General features: G+C 42.4%; 1 protein-coding gene across 1 annotated transcript in view; it reads right to left on the reverse strand.

Annotated features, from left to right (window-relative positions):
- si:ch211-159i8.4 (matrix-remodeling-associated protein 5) overlaps positions 1–22,850 on the reverse strand; it is a 77,213-nt gene that overhangs the window by 18,928 nt on the left and 35,435 nt on the right. Inside the window, exons 5-7 of the mRNA XM_067996735.1 lie at positions 10,601–10,831; positions 9,522–9,651; positions 4,224–4,614 (exon numbers count right to left, since the gene is read on the reverse strand). Coding sequence (XP_067852836.1) covers positions 4,224–4,614; positions 9,522–9,651; positions 10,601–10,831 — 752 coding nt within the window. The remainder of the gene's footprint in view (positions 1–4,223; positions 4,615–9,521; positions 9,652–10,600; positions 10,832–22,850) is intronic.

Raw genomic sequence — 22,850 nt, forward strand, 5'->3', positions numbered from 1 at the left:
GAAAAAAGCTTACCTTTTTCAGCCTCTTCTTCTTCCTGGCAGGTACTGACTGCCTTTCACCTAGCTTCCCTGCTCAAGCCTCAGTTAAAATTGCAGTCGGGATTCAATTATGTCATCGGGATCCAACATGCATATGTAAAGAAGGACCCTGCCGACTTTGGGGTGGTGTCCTTGCCGCCTGCTCAATAGAGCAGTTTAAAATTCGGAACGGCGGGATCCTGACGTCTTTCCGTCGTGTAAATAACTGGGGCGATTTTAACTGCCACTTGTCCGGTTTCCGCCGGGTGGGTAGGGATAAAATCATTCCCTCTACACTTTGTTACAGTGATTTCTGACAGAGACCTGCACCTTTCTGAGAAGCTCAGGGACACCAGTTATAGCTGTCCGCTTTATGAAGTGACTCAACAAGATAGCAGATGACAACTTCCAGATTGCACCTTTGCTAAAAACTCTCAGATTCTTTTTTTGATTGGCAGCAAAAATGACCATTCATTGGACGTGCCAGGATTTGTTGTTGTAAGCCACCTTTCTTTGCTCTCTCCCATAGCATTGCAGACACACTGATGATGCTAACAGCCAGGGATCAGCATTGTTAGTGGCAGTGAAAGTAACCAGAATTTGTTGTTCTTGTATGAAACATCAAAACAAAGTAAAGCCCAAACTTTTCAACTTTTTGTAAAATAACTGCTGAATAAAGAAGGTAAGTTACTATAATCAAGGCATTGCTTATTTAGCAAACACAATATTTGTGACAAATTAAACTTTACAATTTGTAATGTTGCCACACTAATTTTTATTTATATTTGGTAACATATTACAAATGATTAGAGCAGCTAAATTTCTTTTACTTAGATGTAACGCAGATTGAAAAATAATGAGCAGAAAAAATATTTAATATAAAGTTGGCAAATTCTGGAAGGTCTGTACTATTATTCAAGTGTGGAGGAAATTTCTAAATAAAAGCCCTGAATTTTAATCAGAATATTTTAATAATACTAATTAGCTTTGCAGAGATAGATTTTTATTTAGAACTTCATAATATAGAAGGGAGCCATTTGGCCTATCATGCCTGCATCAGCTCTCTGAAAGAGCTATCCACTTCATAGTATCATAGTAGGTACAGCACAGGAGGAGGCCATTCGTCCCATCGTGCCTGTGCCGGCTCTTTGAAAGAGTTATCCAATTAGTTCCATTCCCCTGCTCTTTCCCCATAGCCCTGTAAATTTTTTCCCTTCAAGTATTTATCCAATTCCTTTTTGAAAGTTACTATTCAATCTGCTTCCACCACCCTTTCAGGCAGTGCATTCCAGATCATTACAACTCGCTGTGTAAAAAAATGTTTCCTCATGTTGCCTCTGGCTCTTTTGCCAATCACCTTAAATCTGTGTTTTCTGGTTACCGACCCTTCTGCTACTGGAAATTGCACCTTATTTACTCTATCAAAATCGTTCATGATTTTGAACACCTCTGTCAAATCTTCTCTTATCCTTCTCTGTTCTAAGAAGAACAATCCCAGCTTCACCAATCTCTCCACATAACTGAAGTCCCTCATCCCTGGTACCATTCTAGTAAATCTCTTGTGCACCCTCTCTAAGGCCTTGACATCCTTCCTTAAGTGTGGTGCCCAGAATTGAACACAATACTTCAACTGAGGCCTAACCAGTGTTTTATAAAGGTTTAGCATAACTTCCTTGTTTTTGTACTCTATACCTCTATTAATAAAGCCCAGGATCCCATATGTTTTTTTTTGAACAGCCTTCTCAACTTGTCCTGCTGCCTTAAAAGATTTGCATCTGTGCACCCCCTGGTCTCTCTGTTTCTGCACCCACTTTAAAATTGTACCATTTAGTTTATATTGCCTCTCCTCATTCTTCCTACCAAAATGTATCATCTCACACTTCTCTGCCTTAAATTTCATCTGCCATGTGTTTGCCCATTTCACCAGTCTGTCTATATCCTCCTGAAGTCTGTTACTATCCTCCACATTGTTTACTACATTTCCGAGTTTCGTTTCATCTGCAAACTTTGAAACTATACCATCTATACCTAAGACCAGATCATTAATATATATCAAAAAGAGCAGTGGTCCTAATATTGACCCCTGAGGAATACATAGAAACATAGAAAATAGGAGCAGGAGTGGGCCATTCAGCCCTTCGAACCTGCTCCACCATTCAATATGATCATGGCTGATCTTCTATCTCAATACTATATTCCCGCTCTCTCCCCATAACCCTTGATGCCTTTTGTGTCTAGAAATCTATCTAGCTCCTTCTTAAATATATTCAGTGACTTGGCCTCCACAGCCTTCTGTGGTAGAGAATTCCACAGGTTCACCGCCCTCTGAGTGAAGAAATTTCTCCTCATCTCAGTCCTAAATGTCCTATCCCGTAACCTGAGACTGTGACTCCTCGTTCTGAACCCCCCAGCCAGGGGAAACATTCTCCCTGCATCCAGTCTGTCTAGCCCTGTCAGAATTTTATATGTTTCAATGAGATCCCCTCTCATTCTTCTAAACTCAAGTAAATAGAGGCCGAGTCAACCCAATCTCTCCTCATATGACAGTCCTGCCATCCCAGGAATCAGTCTGGTGAACCTTCGCTGCACTCCCTCTATGGCAAGTATATCCTTTCTAGGTAAGGAGACCAAAACTGCACATAATACTCCAGGTGTGGTCTCACCAAGGCCCTGTATAACTGCAGTAAGACATCCTTGCCCCTGTACTCAAATCCTCTTGCAATGAAGGCCAACATACCATTTGCCTTCCTAACTGCTTGCTGCAGCTGCATGTTTGCTTTCAGTGATTGGTGTACAAGGACACCCAGGTCCCTTTGTACATCAACATTTCCCAATCTGTCACCATTTAAATAATACTCTGCCTTTTTCCTTCCGAAGTGGATAACTTCACATTTATCCACATTATAATGCACCTGCCATGTATTTGCCCACTCACTCAACTTGTCTAAATCGCCTTGAAGCCTCTTTGCATCCTCCTCACATCTCACGATCCCATCTAGTTTTGTGTCGTCAGCAAACTTAGAAATATTACATTTGGTTCCCTCATCCAAATCATTGATATATATTGTGAATAGTTGGGGCCCAAGCACTGATCTCTGCGGTACCCCACTAGTCACCGCCTGCCACCCCGAAAAAGACCCATTTATTCCTACTCTCTGTTTCCTGTCTGTTAACCAATTTTCAATCCGTGCCAGTATATTACCCCCAATCCCATGTGCTTTAATTTTGCACACTAACCTCTTATGTGGGACTTTAATCAAAGGCCTTCTGAAAATCCAAATACACTGCATCCACTGGTCCTCCCTTATCTATTCTACCAGTTACATCCTCAAAAAACTCCAGTAGGTTTGTCAAACATGATTTCCCTTTCATAAATCCATGTTGACTTTGTCTAATCCTACTGATATTTTCTAAGTGTCCTGTTATCACATCCTTTATAATAGACTCTAGCATTTTCTCTACTACTGATGTTAGGCTAACCAGTCTGTAGTTCCCAGTTTTCTCTTTCCCTCCTTTTTTAAATAGTGGGGTTACATTTGCCACCCTCCAATCTGCAGGAACGGTTCCATAACCTATAGAATTTTGGAAGAACACCACTGTATAGTTCTCTCCAGTCTGAAAAGCAACTGCTCACCACTTCTCTCTGCTTTCTGTCCCTTAGTCAATTTTGTATCCACGCTGTCCATTTAATTCCCTGGCCTTTAATTTTGCTAACAAGTCTATTATGTGGTACTTTATCAAATGCCTTTGGAAAGTGCACATACACATCATCAACTGCACTACCCTCATCAAACCTCTCTGTTACTTCACCAAAGAACTCAATCAAGTTAAACATTTAGCCACAATGCTCTACTCTTTCCACATACCTTTTTAAATTATTCTTTTGCAAATATTTATCCACTTTCCTGTATGTGGTAAGAGAATATAAAAATTAGTTTAATCTTTTCTTAAGTTTTAGATTTCTTGGTCCTCACTGTAATACCCTACACCCAAAACATGTGGAACAATCTGCTCAGTTGATTTTCTAGATATACTTGTACCATTTTATGTACGTAACTAGAAGTGAGAAGGACACCTTTGTTTATGTATCTACCTGCACTGCACATGGAAAATGCAATGTTCAGAAGATACTATTATATATAACACACTAAAGTACACTATTTTATACACTATCCTGGGCAGTGTGGTTTCTGGCTGAACTGTACCTTCTTTTTTCTTGTTCCACTCCACCAGCCATTTTAAATTGCAGTCACAATTCCAACGGTTGGCATGGAGATAGAGATTTTCCAGTTCCGTCATGTAATAGAACATCCGTGGGGGGAGCGTCTCCAGCATGTTGTCGGACAGATAGAGGTGTTTCAATGTCGATATCTTGAAATGACGCAGGAACTCGAATGTTACAAAGGTGTTTGGGTGCAGTTGCCGCAGAAGGTTGCTCTCCAGCTGAAGATACCTCAGCGCCGTCAGACCAAAAAATGTTTGTGGATCGATGAATTCGATTTTGTTGTGATCAATATGGAGGTGCATCAGACTGGAGAGACCATCAAACATCTTGCTATTTATGACTTTAATCTTGTTGTAGCTTAACTTTAGAATCTGAAAAATAAAAAAAAATTGTAATAATTAATTAGGGATCACAGTGTTGGTTGTGGCCATATTTTGTTCAATCATCCAACATTCAATTTGCATTGCAGTTACACAGTATAGGAAGGAAATAAGAGGCCATATTGGAGAATTGGCCATACATTAAAAGTAAGTGCATACTACTACACCATGATACAGAGCGGCTGAATCCAGATTTGTGTCCCTGATTCTTTACTTGGCGAGTTCTCCATTTCAGCTTATCTAGTGGGTATAGGTACCAAGCTGAGCAATGGTAAAGTTGCTATAAAATACACAAAATTTGCCACTGTTGATTTGTTCTCTGATTTTCCTTCGTTGGGGATGCAGTTCGATTCTGCTCTGCATTTACATAGGTATGAGCGGCGAGTTGTCAAAGGTAGATTGGGAAATTAAATTAAAGAGTTTGACAGTTGAAAAGTAATGGCAAACATTTAAAGAAATATTTCAATATTCTCAACAAGTATACATTCCATTGAGAAATAAAAACTCCACGGGAAAAGTGATCCACCCGTGGCGAACTAAAGAAGTTAAGGAGAGTATTAGATTGAAAGAAAAGGCCTATAATGTTGCCAAGAAGAGTAATAAGCCTGGGGATTGGGAGAGTTTTAGAAACCAACAAAGGACGACCAAAACATTGATTAAAAGGGAGAAAATAGAATATGAAAATAAACTAGCAAGAAATATAAAAATGGATTGTAAGAGCTTCTACATGTATGTAAAAAGGAAGAGAGTAGCAAAAGTAAACGCTGGTCCGTTGCTGAGACATGAAAAATTATAATAGGGAATCAGGAAATGGCAGATGCATTAAACAAATATTTTGTATGTGTCTTCACAGTAGAAGACTCAAAAAAACATACAAAAATAGTGGGGAACCAAGGATAAATGAGAGTGAGGAACTTAAAACAATTAATATCACTAGAGAAAATGTACTGGACAAACTAATGGGACTAAAAGCCGACAAATCCCCTGGACCCGATGGTCTACATCCTAGGGTTCTAAAAGAGGTGGCTACAGAGATAATGGATCCATTGGTGATGATCTTCCAAAATTCACTAGATTCTGGAACGGTCCCAGTGGACTGGAAGGTAGCAAATGTTACCCCACTATTCAAGAAGGGAGGGAAGAGAGAAAACAGGGAACTACAGGCCAGTTAGCCTGATATCGGTTGTTGGGAAAATTAAGAAAGTGGTAACAGGGCATTTCAAAAATCATAATATGATTAGGCAGAGTCAACACGGTTTTATGAAAGGGAAATCGTGTTTGACAAATTTATTAGAGTTTTTTGAGGATGTAGCTCGTAGGGTAGATAAAGGGAACCAGTGGATGTAGTATATTTGGATTTTCAAAAGGGATTTGAAAAGGTGCCACATAAAAGGTTGTTACACAAGGTAAGAGCTCATGGGGTTGGGGGTAATATATTAACACGGACAGAGGATTGGTTAAAGGACAGAAAACAGAGAGTAGGGATAAACGGGTCATTCTTAGGTTGGCAGGCTGTAACTAGTGGGGTGCTGCAAGGATCGGTGCTCGGGCCTCAGCTATTTACAATCTATATTAATCACTTAGATGAAGGGACCGAGTGTAATGTATCCAAGTTTGTTGATGATACAAAGCTAGGTGGGAAAGTAAGCTGTGAGGGAGACACAAAGAGTCTGCAAAGGGATATAGACAGTTTAAATGAGCGGGCAAGAAGTTGGCAGATGGAGTATAATGTGGGAAAATGTGAGATCATTCACTTTGGTAGGAAGAATAGAAAAACAGAATATTTTTTAAATGCTGAGAAACTATTAAATGTTGGTGTTCAGAGAGACTTGGGTGTCCTCATACAAGAAACACAAAAAGTTAGTACGCAGGTACAGCAGGCAATTAGGAAAGCAAATGGCATGTTGGCCTTTATTGCAGGGCGGTTGGAGTACAGGAGTAAGGAAGTCTTACTACAATTGTACAGGGCTTTTGTGAGACCTCACCTGGAGTACTGCATACAGTTTTGGTCTCCTTATCTAAGGAAGGATAGACTTGCCTTAGAGACGGTGGAACAAAAGTTCACTAGATTAATTCCTGGGATGAGAGGGTTGTCCTATGAAGAGAGGTTGAGTAGAATGGGCCTGTATTCTCTGGAGTTTAGAAGAATGAGAGGTGATCTCATTGAAATATACAAGATTATGAGGGGGCTTGACAGGGTAGATGCTGAGAGATTGTTTCCCCTGACTAGAGAGTCTAGAACTAGAGGACATAGTCACAGGATAAGGAGTCGGCCATTCAAGACTGAGATGAGGAGGAATTTCTTCACGCAGAAGGTTGTGAATTTTTGGAATTCTCTACCCCAGAAGGCTGTGGATGCTGAGCTATTGAATATATTCAAGGTTGAGAGGGATAGATTTTTGGACTCTAGGGGTATCTAGGGATATGGGGATCGGGCGGGAAAGTGGAGTGAGAGGTCGAAGATCAGCCATGATCTGATTGAATGGCGGAGCAGGCTCAAGGGGCCCTATGGCCTACTGCTGCTACTATTTCTTATGTTCTTATTCCCCTTCTCTTGATGCTTCAACCACTCTTCCTGGAAACCATTTCAAGCTGTTGATTACCTTCTTTATAAAGACATACCTTTGATGTATGCTCTAAATTTGTCTTTCACAACCCTGAACCTGTACTTTCTTCTCCTTCTGCCTTGGCACATGTTAAAGTATTGTTTTGGCTTTTCTTTCTAATTAAGTACCTTGCATGTCTCTGAAAGATCCTGTTTTAAGGCTGAAGAGCTCTAGCTGATCAAGTTATTCCTCATAGCTCTTACCTCAGACACTGGGGATCAGGCTCATTGTTATCCGCTACGCTGCCTCTAGAGCCAGGATGGTCACTTCCTGCTGCAGTGACCAGAGCTGTACACAGTACTCTAGATGTGGCCAATGTAGAGCACTGTACAGCTGCAGTGTGACTTTTGGGGATTTGAACTCAACTGATTTGGCAATATGCTATTAGCTTTGTTTATTGCCCCTCACATCGTTTAGACACGTGATAAATGCACTAACACACTTAAGCTTCTTTTAACTTTTCCTCTTGATAAGTTTTCTCTAGCATGTGTCCATATAGATCAGCCTTCGTGCAAACCCTGTTTAGTCTCTAAGATCTTGACTGCCTCCTCTGAATCTAGCTTAGTGCTATTTGTGAATTTAACTACTTTGTATTGAGTCTGCAATTCTAGGTTATTTTTGTATATCAGGAACAGGAGGATCCCAGCATGGGTTTCCGGGATTCCTCCACTCAATACTTCCTCCCACTATGACCTCTTATAACTACCATACATGTGCCATCTCATTTTGTTTCTGATTATTCATTTCCAGTCACCCTTTTTGAATATGAGAACTACATTTGCCTATTTCCAGTCTGTTGCAGCATCCCCAGTTATCATTGAATTCCTCAAGATGACCATCAGTTCTTCACAAATCTCTTTGCTATGTCTCTAAATGCCCTTGGATTTTAGTTAATCTGGGGGGATATTGGTTTTCACACCGTAATCCTAACTTGAGTTTCTGCTTCACCAATATCAAAGTTCTGGGAGTGTTTGATGTTAGATGATATGTTAGTGTCCCCTGTGGTTAAAAACCTCCATGAAGTTAGCATGTTAACTATCTCCAGTTCATTCTCATGATCAATTCCATTCAGGTCTTTTAGTATTTTAATTTGTTCCCTGATTACCCTCTTGCTGTCATAGTATTGGAAGAATTTTTTGGTATTATGTTTTTCATCTGCTGCTATGATCCTTTCCAGTTTTCTCTTGGTACCTTCAATCTCTTTATGACTAGTATCAATATATTCTTGTATTGCTCACCCTCTCCTTTCTTCCTACAAGCTTTTAACTTTTTAAGTATTTTGTTTATCTTTGCCGGTTGCTATTATGTACTTGTCCTACATAATTTTTCGAAGAAAGTTTATTTATCCTTTTTATTTTTGTCTTTATTAACACTTAATATTTATTTACTGGAATAATCTTTGATTCTTACAGGTTATATGATGCTGGTATGGTCATTGCTCCATAGCAAAAACTCCTAGTTTCCCCCTCTAGTGTCCAGATGAATTCATTATATTCCCCCTTTCTTTAAAATAGACCCAGAGCACAAAAAAAACATGTCCACAAACTGCTTGTTATGTTTCTCAGTTGTAGGTTAGGTATTCTACTCGGGTTCAGCATGAACGAGCTCTCCTATAAGAGGATTTCACATCCACTATGAACCAGAGTTTGTCTTTAGCTGTGCAACATCCAGGTAAACAATAGCAAGACTCGGAGTTTGAACAGAGAACCCTTACATCTGTGCTCCTACTTACTGGAATATACCAGCATTAGGTGGAAAATTGGAAATGGGTTCCTTACCTGCCCTTTCAGCAGAAGTTGGTGCATTGCAAGAAAAAATAAATAACACTTTAATTTACATAGCATCTTATCAGATTGGTGAGACATCTCAAAGCACTTTGCACAGTGAGTTACATCTATGACTCAAACAGAGCAGCCATTGCACATCAGCAACATCCCACAAGCAGCAGTGAGATGAATTAATAGTTAATCTGTTTTTGGTGGTAATGGTCAGGGAAAATGTTGGCCATGACATGAGAACTCCCTGCTTCTTTGAATAATGGGAGATCTTTAACAGCCACCTGAGCCATCTAAACACACAGGTGGGGCCTTGGTCAGATGCCTCATCCACAGAATGGCATCTTTCACAATGCAGTACTCAGCAAGGTAGGAACCCACAACCTTCAGCTCTAGAGGTGAGAGTGGCAATGTATGGACCAAGCTAGCAAGAGAGAAAATAAGTTTTAAATAAAGAAGATCATACTTTTAAAAACCTAAAGCACCCAGTAACTAGTTTTTGTGTTTGCAGCATTACCTGGACTGAATTTAGTTCACTGAATGCTCCATCAGCAATTCTCTGGATAACATTACCATGAAGCATCAGGATTTGCAGTTTGTTAAGTCCTGGGAATGCCTGGTGAGGGATAGTGTGTATGTTATTATACCTGCAAGAGAGACAGACATGTTAGCTGGAGTCAGTGCAATGGCATATGAAAGTGTATACAATGTCTGCAACTCATACAAGTTTATTTCAGCATCATTTCATGAAATGACAGAGAGGGAATCGGAGCGTTGCTGTTTTTTCGCCATTTTGTCTGGAGGATGTGAAATGGCACGAATGTGCCCGAGACCCAAGGCTGTGGAGGATGGAAGGGAGATATACTAATTTCAAATTACTGGCTCTGGTTCAGTGATAGAATAAGGAGTCACACAGTGTTAAAAAAACTGCAAGAATGGTGCGGCAGAATAGTTGTTTGGAAGTCCGTGACAGTGTGTCATGGAACATTAAAACGGCAAATCTCACACCCCACGATAACCCACGTGGTAAGTTCCTTATTTCAGGCATGTAGCCGGATGGCACTGGAGGGGAGGAGGAAGGTGCTGAGTAAAGTCTAAGTGTTGTCCTACGGAGATGGAGCTAAAGTTGGAAGCACAGATCTGCTTTTACACACATCCTGGTGATGGGTCCAAATGCATTGCCAAAGAGAAGACTATCTGCCTGCTTCTCCAGTGTAACAAGAGGGAGGAGTTGCAGGTTTTAAAGAAGGTACGGGATCAGGAATTTAAGTTAGGAAAAAAGATTAAAGAAGTTAAGTGGGGATTTTAAGTGATTAGGAGATATAGTGAGAAGGCAAATAGATGGCATTGATCTATGAAAAAAAGATGGGCTTGTTGATTCGAATGAACCTTTCACTGTCCCTATAGATTCTCATCAAAACTATTCCCCTTTAGAGCACAGAGATCCCTCACTTTAATGAGCAAAAAATTCATCTCCTTCCTTTTCCAAAAAAAAACAAATCTTATGCAACTTATTACACTTTAATAATTGCAACAGCGTTGAAAACTATTAACCATATGTAGACTTTTGAATGGCTTGATGTGTGAAGTACTCACCCCAGATTTATTCTCTCCAACTGTTTGGGAATTCCTTTTGGAACGGTAGTTAGGTGTCGGAATGTGCAGTGGATTTCTTTTGACCCATGGAAGGCGCATGGTCGAGGGCTGGCAACTGAAAAGGGAAGCTCCCAAGATAGAATGAACGCTACAATCAGTACTCGAACTGCAAGACCACAACGCAATTCTTTGAGTAACATCATTCTCTTCTCCGAATCTACATAATCGAGACTGAAAAAAATGGCAGCATATTTACGTACCTTAAGTGCTCAGTGACAGTAGAGAGTTTGATTAGAACAAGATTAAGGCACTTATTTTGTAATACAGCTGTTGCAGTTTTGAGTGCTAGGGTTTCCTTACACTCCAGCCTCTCTTCCCCACTTTTGATGAGTTCTAGCATTCAGTACTACTTCCACTGCAATCGATGACCTACATACACAGGGCTCAAACTGGATCAATGACCCCAGGGTACACAGGGCTGGATCTGAATCTGGATCAATAATCTCAGGGTACATGGGGCTGGATCTAGCTCAATGATCCCAGGGTACGCAGAGCTCAAACTGGATCAATGATCCCAGGGTACACATGGCTGGATCTGGATCAATGATCCCAGGGTACGCAGAGCTCAAACTGGATCAATGATCCCAGGGTACACATGGCTGGATCTGGATCAATGATCCCAGAGTATGCAGGATTGCATCTGGATCAATGATCCCAGGGTACACAGGGCTGGATCTGTATCAATGATCCCAGAGTACGCAGGGCTCAAACTGGATCAATGATCCCAGGGTACACAGGGCTAGATCTGGATCAATGATTCCAGGGTACACAGGGCTAGATCTGGATCAATAATGCCAGGGTGTGCAGGACTGGATCTGGGTCTGGATCAATAATGCCAGGGTACACAGGATTGGATCTGGATCAATGATCCCAGGGTACACAGGATTGGATCTGGATCGATGATCCCAGGGTACACAGGATTGGATCTGGGTCAATAATCCCAGGGTACACAGGATTGGATCTGGATCGATGATCCCAGGGTACACATGATTGAATCTGGGTCAATAATCCCAGGGTACATAAATGTCATTGTTCAAGATCTTTTGGTCATTTTTCAATAGAAAGCATTGGCGGAGAAAGAGAATGATTTAAAATGTGTTTTAAAAAGCTTAATGCATTACTGTGAGTTAAAAAAGGGCGTCTGAGATGATACGTAGTTAAGATGCTAAAGAGCTGGCTTTGTTTTTTCCTCATTGGTTGCAAATAATAAGCAATTGAATGGCTTGTCTCCATAATCAATCAACACCCTGACCCACTGTGTTGGAAGGTTTATGATATCTTTCTGACTATGAATTTGATCATAATTATTAACCCGACTGGAATATAGCTGCCTAACAATTTGAACCAAGCATTGCCTCACGTAATGTTAACTCGATCCACCTTTGGAGTGATTGAAGAAATACATGTTTTTCAGTTGTTTATTTTCTCCATAGCAGAATTTACTTTCTTTTGCCTTAGGTTACATAATAGGTAATTATTTATAGTAACTACACTGCATGAAGAGGTATCGTAGTTACCTGGTGTAATGATATATACACGGAGTGACAAGCTGGCTGTTGCCTGAGACAGCACTTGGATTCAGAACAAACGGAATTTCTGTGGGTGTCTCAGATGTGTAGGAGAAATGTCTCAGTTTGGCGTTTTCAAAAAACATAATCATTTATAACTGAGCTGCTGCACTGCTTGAACTGTTGAGTAGAGACAGACTGCTATTTGGGTCTAGTTTCTCATTTGGTTAGAGACTGTATGGGCAGATGGGGGGGGGGGGTTGGAGAAAGATTGCTGAAGGGTTTTGGGGTCCCATCGCTCTTGGAAAAAATATGTAATAAAATTAGCACAGTATTAAAACGGTACTCTAAACATTACAAAATAAAAATGCAAAGCTTGTTCCTTTTCAAGAGCTTCATTACTCATGGAATGCAGTGCCACATGGAATGGTTGATGCAGAGATAATTGCATCTTTTAAGAGAAAATTTGACAAATATTTGAAATAGTGGAAAATACAAGGCTATGGGGAGAGCACATGGGAGTGTGACTAGATTTAGATTGTTCTATCAAAGAGCCAGCACAGAAATAATGGGCTGAATGACCATGTTCTGTGCTGTATACTTCTATGGTTCTATGGTACCACTCTTACTCCCAATCCAAATGAGCAGTGAAGGAAATAAAGAAGTGGTGAAAGGAGGGTTTTTCTCTGTGCCTCTCCACAGCACCATCCCTGTAAGTCTACATTGCAAGAGTAGTTTAGTGCAGACTGACCTGCACCATGATCTGGCAAGAATGGGGTGATAATGACAGGAAAATCAGCTACTAAGTGTCCTAACTGAAATGAGTTTGGGGCATTCTCAACTCAGTTCCTAGAGATTATAGGTCCCCAGCACAAATCTACTGGTAATTTAGTACTAAATTGACAGTCTCACTCAGAAAGCCACTAAGATGATTGGTGTGGGAAATGGAAATTGGTGCATTAGGGGTTGTTTTTCTACAGTTGGGATTGAGGCACACATTAGCAATACAGGAGTTAGAAAAATGTTCAATCCTCTCAATAGTGACAATTTCAGTAGCACTTTGTCCTTCTGGGGGAATATACTGTAGTCAGCAGGACAAACCTCACGAAGAGCTGGGATATAAATTGTATACATGATGTGGAGAGGCCGGTGATGGACTGGGGTGGACAAATGTAAGGACTTGCACAACACCAGGTTATAGTCCAACAGTTTTATTTTAAATCACAAGCTTTCGGAGCTTACCTCCTTCGTCAGGTGAGTGAAGGGTTCTAAAAACGCATAGCATATATAGTCAGAGAACAATGCCTGGTGATTACAAATAATCTTTCCAACTGCCCCCTATCACATCTCGGCTGGGAGACGATCACAGCAATCAAAGGTGTCGTTGGTGTTCAGACAGGTTAGCCACGGAAAACATTACATCCCAGTATACTGAATACACAATGGATCAGATTACAAAGACAAAGACAGAGAGAGAAAGAGACCCGAAAGGCAGAGAGAGAGAGAGAGAATGTCCAATTGTATTAAAAACAGATAACTTTTTTCGCTGGTGGGGTTACATGTAGCGTGACATGAACCCAAGATCCCGGTTGAGGCCGTCCTCATGGGTGCGGAACTTGGCTATCAATTTCTGCTCGATGATTTTGCGTTGTCGTGTGTCTCGAAGGCCGCCTTGGAGAATGCTTACCCGAAGATCGGAGGCTGAATGTCCTTGACTGCTGAAGTGTTCCCTGACTGGGAGGGAACCCTCCTGTCTGGCGATTGCTGTGTGGTGTCCGTTGTCGCAGTGTCTGCATGGTCTCGCCGATGTACCATGCTCCAGGGCATCCTTTCCTACAACGTATGAGGTAGACAACGTTGGCCGAGTCACAGGAGTATGAACCATGTACCTGGTGGGTGGTGTCCTCTCGTGTGATGGTGGTATCTGTGTCGATGATCTGGCATGTCTTGCAGAGTTTGCCGTGGCAGGGTTGTGTGGTGTCGTGGACGCTGTTCTCCTGAAAGCTGGGTAATTTGCTGCGAACGATGGTCTGTTTGAGGTTGGGTGGCTGTTTGAAGGCGAGTAGTGGAGGCGTGGGGATGGCCTTAGCGAGGTGTTCGTCGTCATCGATGACATGTTGAAGGCTGCGAAGAACATGGCGTAGTTTCTCCGCTCCGGGGAAGTACTGGACGACGAAGGGTACTCTGTTGGTTGTGTCCCGTGTTTGTCTTCTGAGGAGGTCGATGCGATTTTTCGCTGTGGCCCGTCGGAACTGTCGATCGATGAGTCAAGCGTCATATCCTGTTCTTACGAGGGCGTCTTTCAGCGTCTGTAGGTGTCCATCGCGTTCCTCCTCGTCTGAGCAGATCCTGTGTATTCGCAGGGCCTGTCCATAGGGGATGGCCTCTTTGACGTGGTTAGGGTGGAAGGTGGAAAAGTGGAGCATCGTGAGGTTGTCCGTGAGCTTGCGGTAGAGTGAGGTGCTGAGGTGCCCGTCTTTGATGGAGATTCGTGTGTCCAAGAATGAAACCGATTCTGAGGAGTAGCCCATGGTGAGTTTGATGGTGGGATGGAACTTGTTGATGTTATCGTGTAGTCTCTTCAGTGATTCTTCGCCGAGGGTCCATAGGAAGAAAATGTCATCAATGTATCTGGTGTATAGCATTGGTTGGAGGTCCTGTGCAGTGAAGAAGTCGTGCTCGAACTTGTGCATGAAAACGTTGGCGTATTGGGGTGCGAATTTGGTCCCCATGGCTGTTCCGTGTGTTTGGGTAAAGAACAGGTTATCGAAGGTGAAGACATTGTGATCCAGGATGAAGCGGATGAGTTGTAGGGAGGCGTCTGGAGATTGGCTGTTGTTGGTGGTGAGTACTGAGGCTGTCGCAGCGATGCCGTCATCGTGGGGGATACTGGTGTAGAGTGCCGAGATGTCCATCGTGGTGAGAAGTGTTCCTGGTTCAACTGGTCCGTGGGTGCTGAGTTTTTGTAGGAAGTCTGTAGTGTCGCGACAGAAGCTGGGGGTTCCCTGTACGATGGGTTTCAGTATGCCCTCGACGTATCCAGAGAGGTCCTCACACAGGATTCTGTTGCCTGATACGATAGGACGTCCGGGTGTGTTGGCTTTGTGTATCTTTGGGAGGCAGAAGTCTCCCATGCGGGGAGTACGTGGGATGAGAGCGCGTAGGACGCTTTGAAGGTCTGGATCGAAGGTCTTGATCAGTTTGTTGAGCTGGTAGGTGTGTTATAGAGTCATAGAAGTTTACAACATGGAAACAGGCCCTTCGGCCCAACATGTCCATGTCGCCCAGTTTATACCACTAAGCTAGTCCCAATTGCCTGCACTTGACCCATATCCCTCCATACCCATCTTACCCATGTAACTATCCAAATGCGTTTTAAAAGACAAAATTGTACCCGCCTCTACTACTGCCTCTGGCAGCTCGTTCCAGACACTCACCACCCTTTGAGTGAAAAAATTGCCCCTCTGGACCTTTTTGTATCTCTCCCCTCTCACCTTAAATCTATGTCCCCTCGTTATAGACTCCCCTACCTTTGGGAAAAGATTTTGACTATCTACCTTATCTATGCCCCTCATTATTTTATAGACTTCTATAAGATCACCCCTTAACCTCCTACTCTCCAGGGAAAAAAGTCCCAGTCTATCCAACCTCTCCCTATAAGTCAAACCATCAAGTCCCGGTAGCATCCTAGTAAATCTTTTCTGCACTCTTTCTAGTTTAATAATATCCTTTCTATAATAGGGTGACCAGAACTGTACACAGTATTCCAAGTGTGGCCTTACTAATGTCCTGTACAACTTCAACAAAACATCCCAACTCCTGTATTCAATGTTCTGACCAATGAAACCAAGCATGCCGAATGCCTTCTTCACCACCCTATCCACCTGTGACTCCACTTTCAAGGAGCTATGAACCTGTACTCCTAGATCTCTTTGTTCTATAACTCTCCCCAACGCCCTACCATTAACAGAGTAGCTCCTGGCCCGATTCGATCTACCAAAATGCATCACCTCACATTTATCTAAATTAAACTCCATCTGCCATTCATCGGCCCACTGGACTAATTTATCAAGATCCCGTTGCAATCCTAGATAACCTTCTTCACTGTCCACAATGCCACCAATCTTGGTGTCATCTGCAAACTTACTAACCATGCCTCTTAAATTCTCATCCAAATCATTAATATAAATAACAAACAACAGCGGACCCAGCACCGATCCCTGAGGCACACCGCTGGTCACAGGCCTCCAGTTTGAAAAACAACCCTCTACAACCACCCTCTGTCTTCTGTCGTCAAGCCAATTTTGTATCCAATTGGCTACCTCACCTTGGATCCCGTGAGATTTAACCTTATGTAACAACCTGCCATGCGGTACCTTGTCAAACGCTTTGCTAAAGTCCATGTAGACCACGTCTACTGCACAGCCCTCATCTATCTTCTTGGTTACCCCTTCAAATTCGTGAGACATGATTTTCCTCTCACAAAACCATGCTGACTGTTCCTAATCAGTCCCTGCCTCTCCAAATGCCTGTAGATCCTGTCTCTCAGAATACCCTCTAACAACTTTGTCGGATCTGCGGGTAACCGTCTGTAGTGTTCCTGGTTGTCCAGTTGTCGGTATGCTTCTTTGCAGTAATCCGTTCTGTTCTGTATGATGATGGCTCCTCCTTTGTCCGCTGGTTTGATGACGATGTTGCGGTTGGTCTTGAGAGCGTCGATGGCGTTGCGTTGTGCTCGGGGTGACATTCTTGACTGTCTTGTGAGTGCGGCTGATGAATCTGGCGTTGACGCATCTCCTGACAGCTTGAGTATACAACCAACGCTATACACCAGATACATCGACGACATTTTCTTCCTATGGACCCACGGCGAAGAATCACTGAAGAGACTACACGATAACATCAACAAGTTCCATCCCACCATCAAACTCACCATGGACTACTCCTCAGAATCAGTTTCATTCTTGGACACACGAATCTCCATCAAAGACGGGCACCTCAGCACCTCACTCTACCGCAAGCTCACGGACAACCTCACGATGCTCCACTTTTCCACCTTCCACCCTAACCACGTCAAAGAGGCCATCCCCTATGGACAGGCCCTGCGAATACACAGGATCTGCTCAGACGAGGAGGAACGCGATGGACACCTACAGACGCTGAAAGACGCCCTCATAAGAACGGGATATAGTGCTCGACTCGTCGATCGACAGTTCCGACGGGCTACAGTGAAAAATTGCATTGACCGCCTCAGAAGACAAACACGGGACATAAGCAACAGAGTACCCTTCGTCGTCCATTACTTCCCCGGAGCGGAGAAACTACGCCATGTTCTTCACAGCCTTCAACATGTCATCGATGACGACGAACACCTCGCTAAGGCCATCCCCACGCCTCCACTACTCGCCTTCAAACAGCCACCCAACCTCAAACAGACCATCGTTCGCAGCAAATTACCCAGCTTTCAGGAGAACAGCGTCCACGACACCACACAACCCTGCCACAGCAAACTCTGCAAGACATGCCAGATCGTCGACACAGATACCACCATCACACGAGAGGACACCACCCACCAGGTACATGGTTCATACTCCTGTGACTCGGCCAACGTTGTCTACCTCATACGTTGCAGGAAAGGATGCCCTGGAGCATGGTACATCGGCGAGACCATGCAGACACTGCGACAACGGATGAACGGACACCACACAGCAATCGCCAGACAGGAGGGTTCCCTCCCAGTCAGGGAACACTTCAGCAGTCAAGGACATTCAGCCTCCGATCTTCGGGTAAGCATTCTCCAAGGCGGCCTTCGAGACACATGACAACGCAAAATCATCGAGCAGAAATTGATAGCCAAGTTCCGCACCCATGAGGACGGCCTCAACCGGGATCTTGGGTTCATGTCACGCTACATGTAACCCCACCAGCGAAAAAAGTTATCTGTTTTTAATACAATTGGACATTCTCTCTCTCACTCTCTCTCTGCCTTTCGGGTCTCTTTCTCTCTCTGTCTTTGTCTTTGTAATCTGATCCATTGTGTATTCAGTATACTGGGATGTAATGTTTTCCGTGGCTAACCTGTCTGAACACCAATGACACCTTTGATTGCTGTGATCGTCTCCCAGCCGAGATGTGATAGGGGGCAGTTGGAAAGATTATTTGTAATCACCAGGCATTGTTCTCTGACTATATATGCTATGCGTTTTTAGAACCCTTCACTCACCTGACGAAGGAGGTAAGCTCCGAAAGCTTGTGATTTAAAATAAAACTGTTGGACTATAACCTGGTGTTGTGCAAGTCCTTACATAAATTGTATACATTTCGTAAACTGCACCAATAGGTCTTCTAAATTTGCAGTGTCCTTTCAGTTACATAGGAATAGTTGTCTAATAATAGCCTGTCCTAGAAATATTGGGGGTGAAATTGATTTTGGGCTGTTGATCAAAATGGGCCATAGCAAATCGGTCCCCCGTTTTACACCTTGCCCAATTTTACTTCAATGGAAAAGAAAATCAGGCGGAGAGTGAAATGGGCTGCTGATTCACTATGGCCCATTTTGCACTATCGCCTAAGACCAGTTTCATCCCCAGTATCCTTCCTATATTACAATCTCCATAATAATCGATTGTATATCACTGGCTTCAGTAATAATATTCTTCCTATACCAATAATAATATTGCTCTTACTTATCTTCCCCTCCCCTCCCCTTTCATCATTCCGAAGGGACCGCTCCCTCCACGACACCCCGGTCCACTCTTCCAACACCCGCTCTCCTCCCCACAGCACCTTCCTGTGCAAGCGCAAGAGATGCAACACCTGCCCTTTCCACCTCCTCCCTTCCCACCAAACGGGGCTCCAAACACTCCTTCCAGGTGAAACAGCGGTTTACTTGTACTTCTTTCAATTTAGTATACTGTACTCGCTGCTCATGATGTGGTCTCCTCTACACTGGGGAGTCCAAACGCCGACTGGGTGATCGCTTTGCTGGACACCTCTGCAAGCGTGACTCTGACCTTCCGGTCGCCTGCCATTTTAATTCCCTGTCCCACTTCCACTCTGACCTCTCTGTCCTCGGCCTCTTACACTGTTCCAATGAAGCTCAAGGAACAGCACCTCATCTTTTGATTAGGCACTTTACAACCATCTGGACTCAACATTGATTTCAATAACTACAGATCATAACCACTGCTCCCATTTTTTCGGACAGCAGGTGCAGGTAATGGTTCTGCTGTTGCCATTTACAGCTTCTTTAGACCCATCTTCTGTTTCTTTACTTGTCCCATTACCATCCTCCTTGTCTTGCATCATTATCCCTTTTGTCATTTAATTACTCCTGCCCTCCAACCTATCAGAGACCTTCCCTTTTGTTCTTTCCTCCCCTCCCTCCCCCCTTTCCCTGGCTCTGTATTTGCTTAAAAACTGTTAAATCTTCAACTTCTTCCAGTTCTGACAAAAGGTCTTCGACCTGCAACGTTAACTCTGTTTCTTTCTCCACAGATGCTGCCTGACTTGCTGAGTATTTCAGGCATTTTCTGTTTTTATTGCTCTTACTGACCGTAGTAACAATATTCTTCTTGCACCACTATTCCCAATCTCATTTATATCACTGGCTGCATTTGAAATACTGTTCCTACATCACAATTCACTAATAATATCATTCCAGATTACTATCCTCGGTAATAATATCATTCTTACATCAGTGTCTCCAGTAATCTCCGAGGTTGTTACACAAGATTAAGGCTCATGGGATTGGGGGTAATATATTAGCATGGATAGAGGATTGGTTAATGGACAAAAAACAGAGAGTAGGACTAAACAGGTCAGTTTCGGGTTGGCAGGTTGTAACTAGTGGGGTGCCGCAAGGATCAGTGCTTGGGCCTCAGCTGTTTACAATATATATCAATGACTTAGATGAAGGGACCAAGTGTAATATATTCAAGTTTGCTGATGATACAAAGCTAGGTGGGAAAGTAAGCTGTGAGGAGGACTCAAAGAGGCTGCAAAGGGATAAAGACAGGTTAAGTGAGTGGGCAAGCAGGTGGCAGATGGAGTGTAATTTGAGGAAATGTGAAATTATCCACTTTGATAGGAAGAATGGAAAAGCAGAATATTTTTTAAAAGGTGAGAGATTAAGAAATGTTGATAGTCAGAGGGATTTGGGTGTCCTTGTACATGAATCACAGACAGCTAACATGCAGGTATAATAAATAATTATGAAGGCAAATGGTATGTTTTGTCTTTATTGCAAGGGGGTTGGAGTATGAGAGTAAGGAGGTCTTGCTGCAATTATATAGGGGTCTGGTGAGACCACACCTGGAGTACGGTGTACAATTTTGGTCTCCTTGCCTAAGGGAGGACATAGTTGCCTTAGAGGGGTTGCAACAAAGGTTCACTAGATAGATTCCTGGGATGAGAGGGTTGTCCTATGAGGAGCGATTGAGTAGAATGGGCCTATATTTTCTGGAGTTTAGAAGAATGAGAGGTGATCTCACTGAAACATATAAAATTCTTAGATGGCTTGACAGGGTAGATGCTGAGAGAATGTTTCCCCTGGCTGGAGAATCTAGAACTAGTGCTCATAGTCTCAAGATAAGAGGTGGGCTATTTAGGTCCGAGATGAGGAAAAATTTCTTCATTCAGAGGGTTGTGAATCTTTGGAATTCTCTACCCCAGAGGGCTGTGGATGCTCAGTCATTGAGTATATTCAAGATTGAGATCAATAGATTTTTGGACACTAAGGGAATCAAGGGATATGGGGATAGGGTGGGAAACTGGAGTTGAGTTCGAAGATCAGCCATGATCTTATTGAGTGGCGGAGCAGGCTCCAGGGGCCGTATGGCCTACTCCTGCTCCTATTTCTTATGTTCTTAATCTCGCTGTTTCCGTGTTATCATTCCTAGGAATACTTTATTCCTGAAGTTACCAGATCTGAGAACTTTCTATCTCAAAATGAACTGCAAAGACTCTCCAGGGCAGCTTTAATGTTCACAAATATCAGCTGAATATACTGACACTCGTTATGAATATTTCTCAATGTAATAAAAAGAATTTCAAACCACTAATTTATATATTTTTAAATTCCTCTGCTCCACAGTCGATGTACGAACAATGATTTCCAGCATGCACAAGTTGTCTTCTTAATCTTTAATTCATTTGCCTGCTCAGTTTGTGTATTAAATTGTTTAATAAATCAGGGCTTTAAAACAAATTCAGTTCAGAACTATAGGGGTAATGTTCCAATTTTGCGTTCTTGGAGATGGAAGGCTCGCCCACTGACAGCACACATTGGAAATTCGGGCTTGCACAGCCATTATTTCAAATAATGGTTGGAAAGTTGCAGTCAGTGCGTGCCCACGTTTCCAATATGTGCTGTCAGCAGGTGAGGCTCCCTACCGAAATACAATGTTGGAAAATTACCCCTCATATTTACGAAGTTTAAAAAAAAATTGTTGGATTAAAGAGTGGAACGCATCTCCACGCGTAGCGTGCCTTTGCTCACCTTTATCTTGTATGTACTAACTGGTCAGCTAACACCATGCCCTTAAAATACCTGTAAAAATTATATCTCTAGTTATTCTAAAACTCACTTATGGGGACTTGTTATTTCAGATATAAACCATCCAAACTGCTCAAATGGCTTCCAACCTGTAACTCAGACCAGTCTGAGGCATTCCATATATATATAAAATCCAAACTCCCTGATTAGATTCTAGCCTGTAGCTCACTCTTGGGTAATCAATTAATCTACATATAAACTTTCCAAACCCCTTCACCCTCCCCATCCCGTTACTCACTGCCTCGTATCCATTATCCAATGCATAAACCATCTGACGCGCTCGATTAGGTTCCAATCCACATTCCCGCTAATTATTCTTTTCATAAATCATCTGAACCTTTTGATTCGACTGTAACTCTCCCTCAGGTCTGTAGAATTCTATATAAAACCATCCATCCTCCTGGATTGGATTCCAGCCTGTATTTGGCCCCAGGGTATCTGTTATTTTATAGATTCTGAATGCTGATAAGATCTTGCACAGAGTTAATCCTCTTGTATTTCTAGTTTTCTCACCCCCGATTTCTAATTGTATTCATGAGTTCTATTTTCATTCCACACAAACACTTTACAGCAGAAATGCATAAGGAGAAAAATAACAAAGTAATGAAAAAAATGTTAAGTTTGTAATTATACAGTTTGAGCAGATATTTGAATTTATGTCATGGCAGGAATACTATTAATATTTCTTAAACGACATATTGAAATTACAAGTATGATTATTGCCTAAAAATACTGTTTGTGATATTAGAGTAAAATGAATATTCTTTCGTCCGCTATTTTACTGGAGCCTTTTTGACCAGGTAAAGAGCTCTGTTAAAATAGTAGACAAAAGAAAGTTTTACGAACATGTGAAGCATTGGGACACTAATGCTGCAAACAGTAATTTCCAGGCTTATATATCATTATACAGTGGTGATTCTGGTGCTGTCCCCTTACCTTCAAGTGTTGAGACTGAAACCATGCAGCCTCCTGGCTCGTCACCACCTCACTGATAGACCAAAGCCAGTGTTTAAAAACTTCTCTGTGCCTTTAAATAACTTCAAACTATTCTTCGCTGATCTATAATTTAACTTTTTCTCTTCAAAACTTGAAAACTGAAGAAATCTAGAATAAGCTTATTGTTTTT

The sequence above is a fragment of the Heptranchias perlo genome, chromosome 15, assembly GCF_035084215.1.
Source record: "Heptranchias perlo isolate sHepPer1 chromosome 15, sHepPer1.hap1, whole genome shotgun sequence".
NCBI classification, from domain to species: Eukaryota; Metazoa; Chordata; class Chondrichthyes; order Hexanchiformes; family Hexanchidae; genus Heptranchias; species Heptranchias perlo.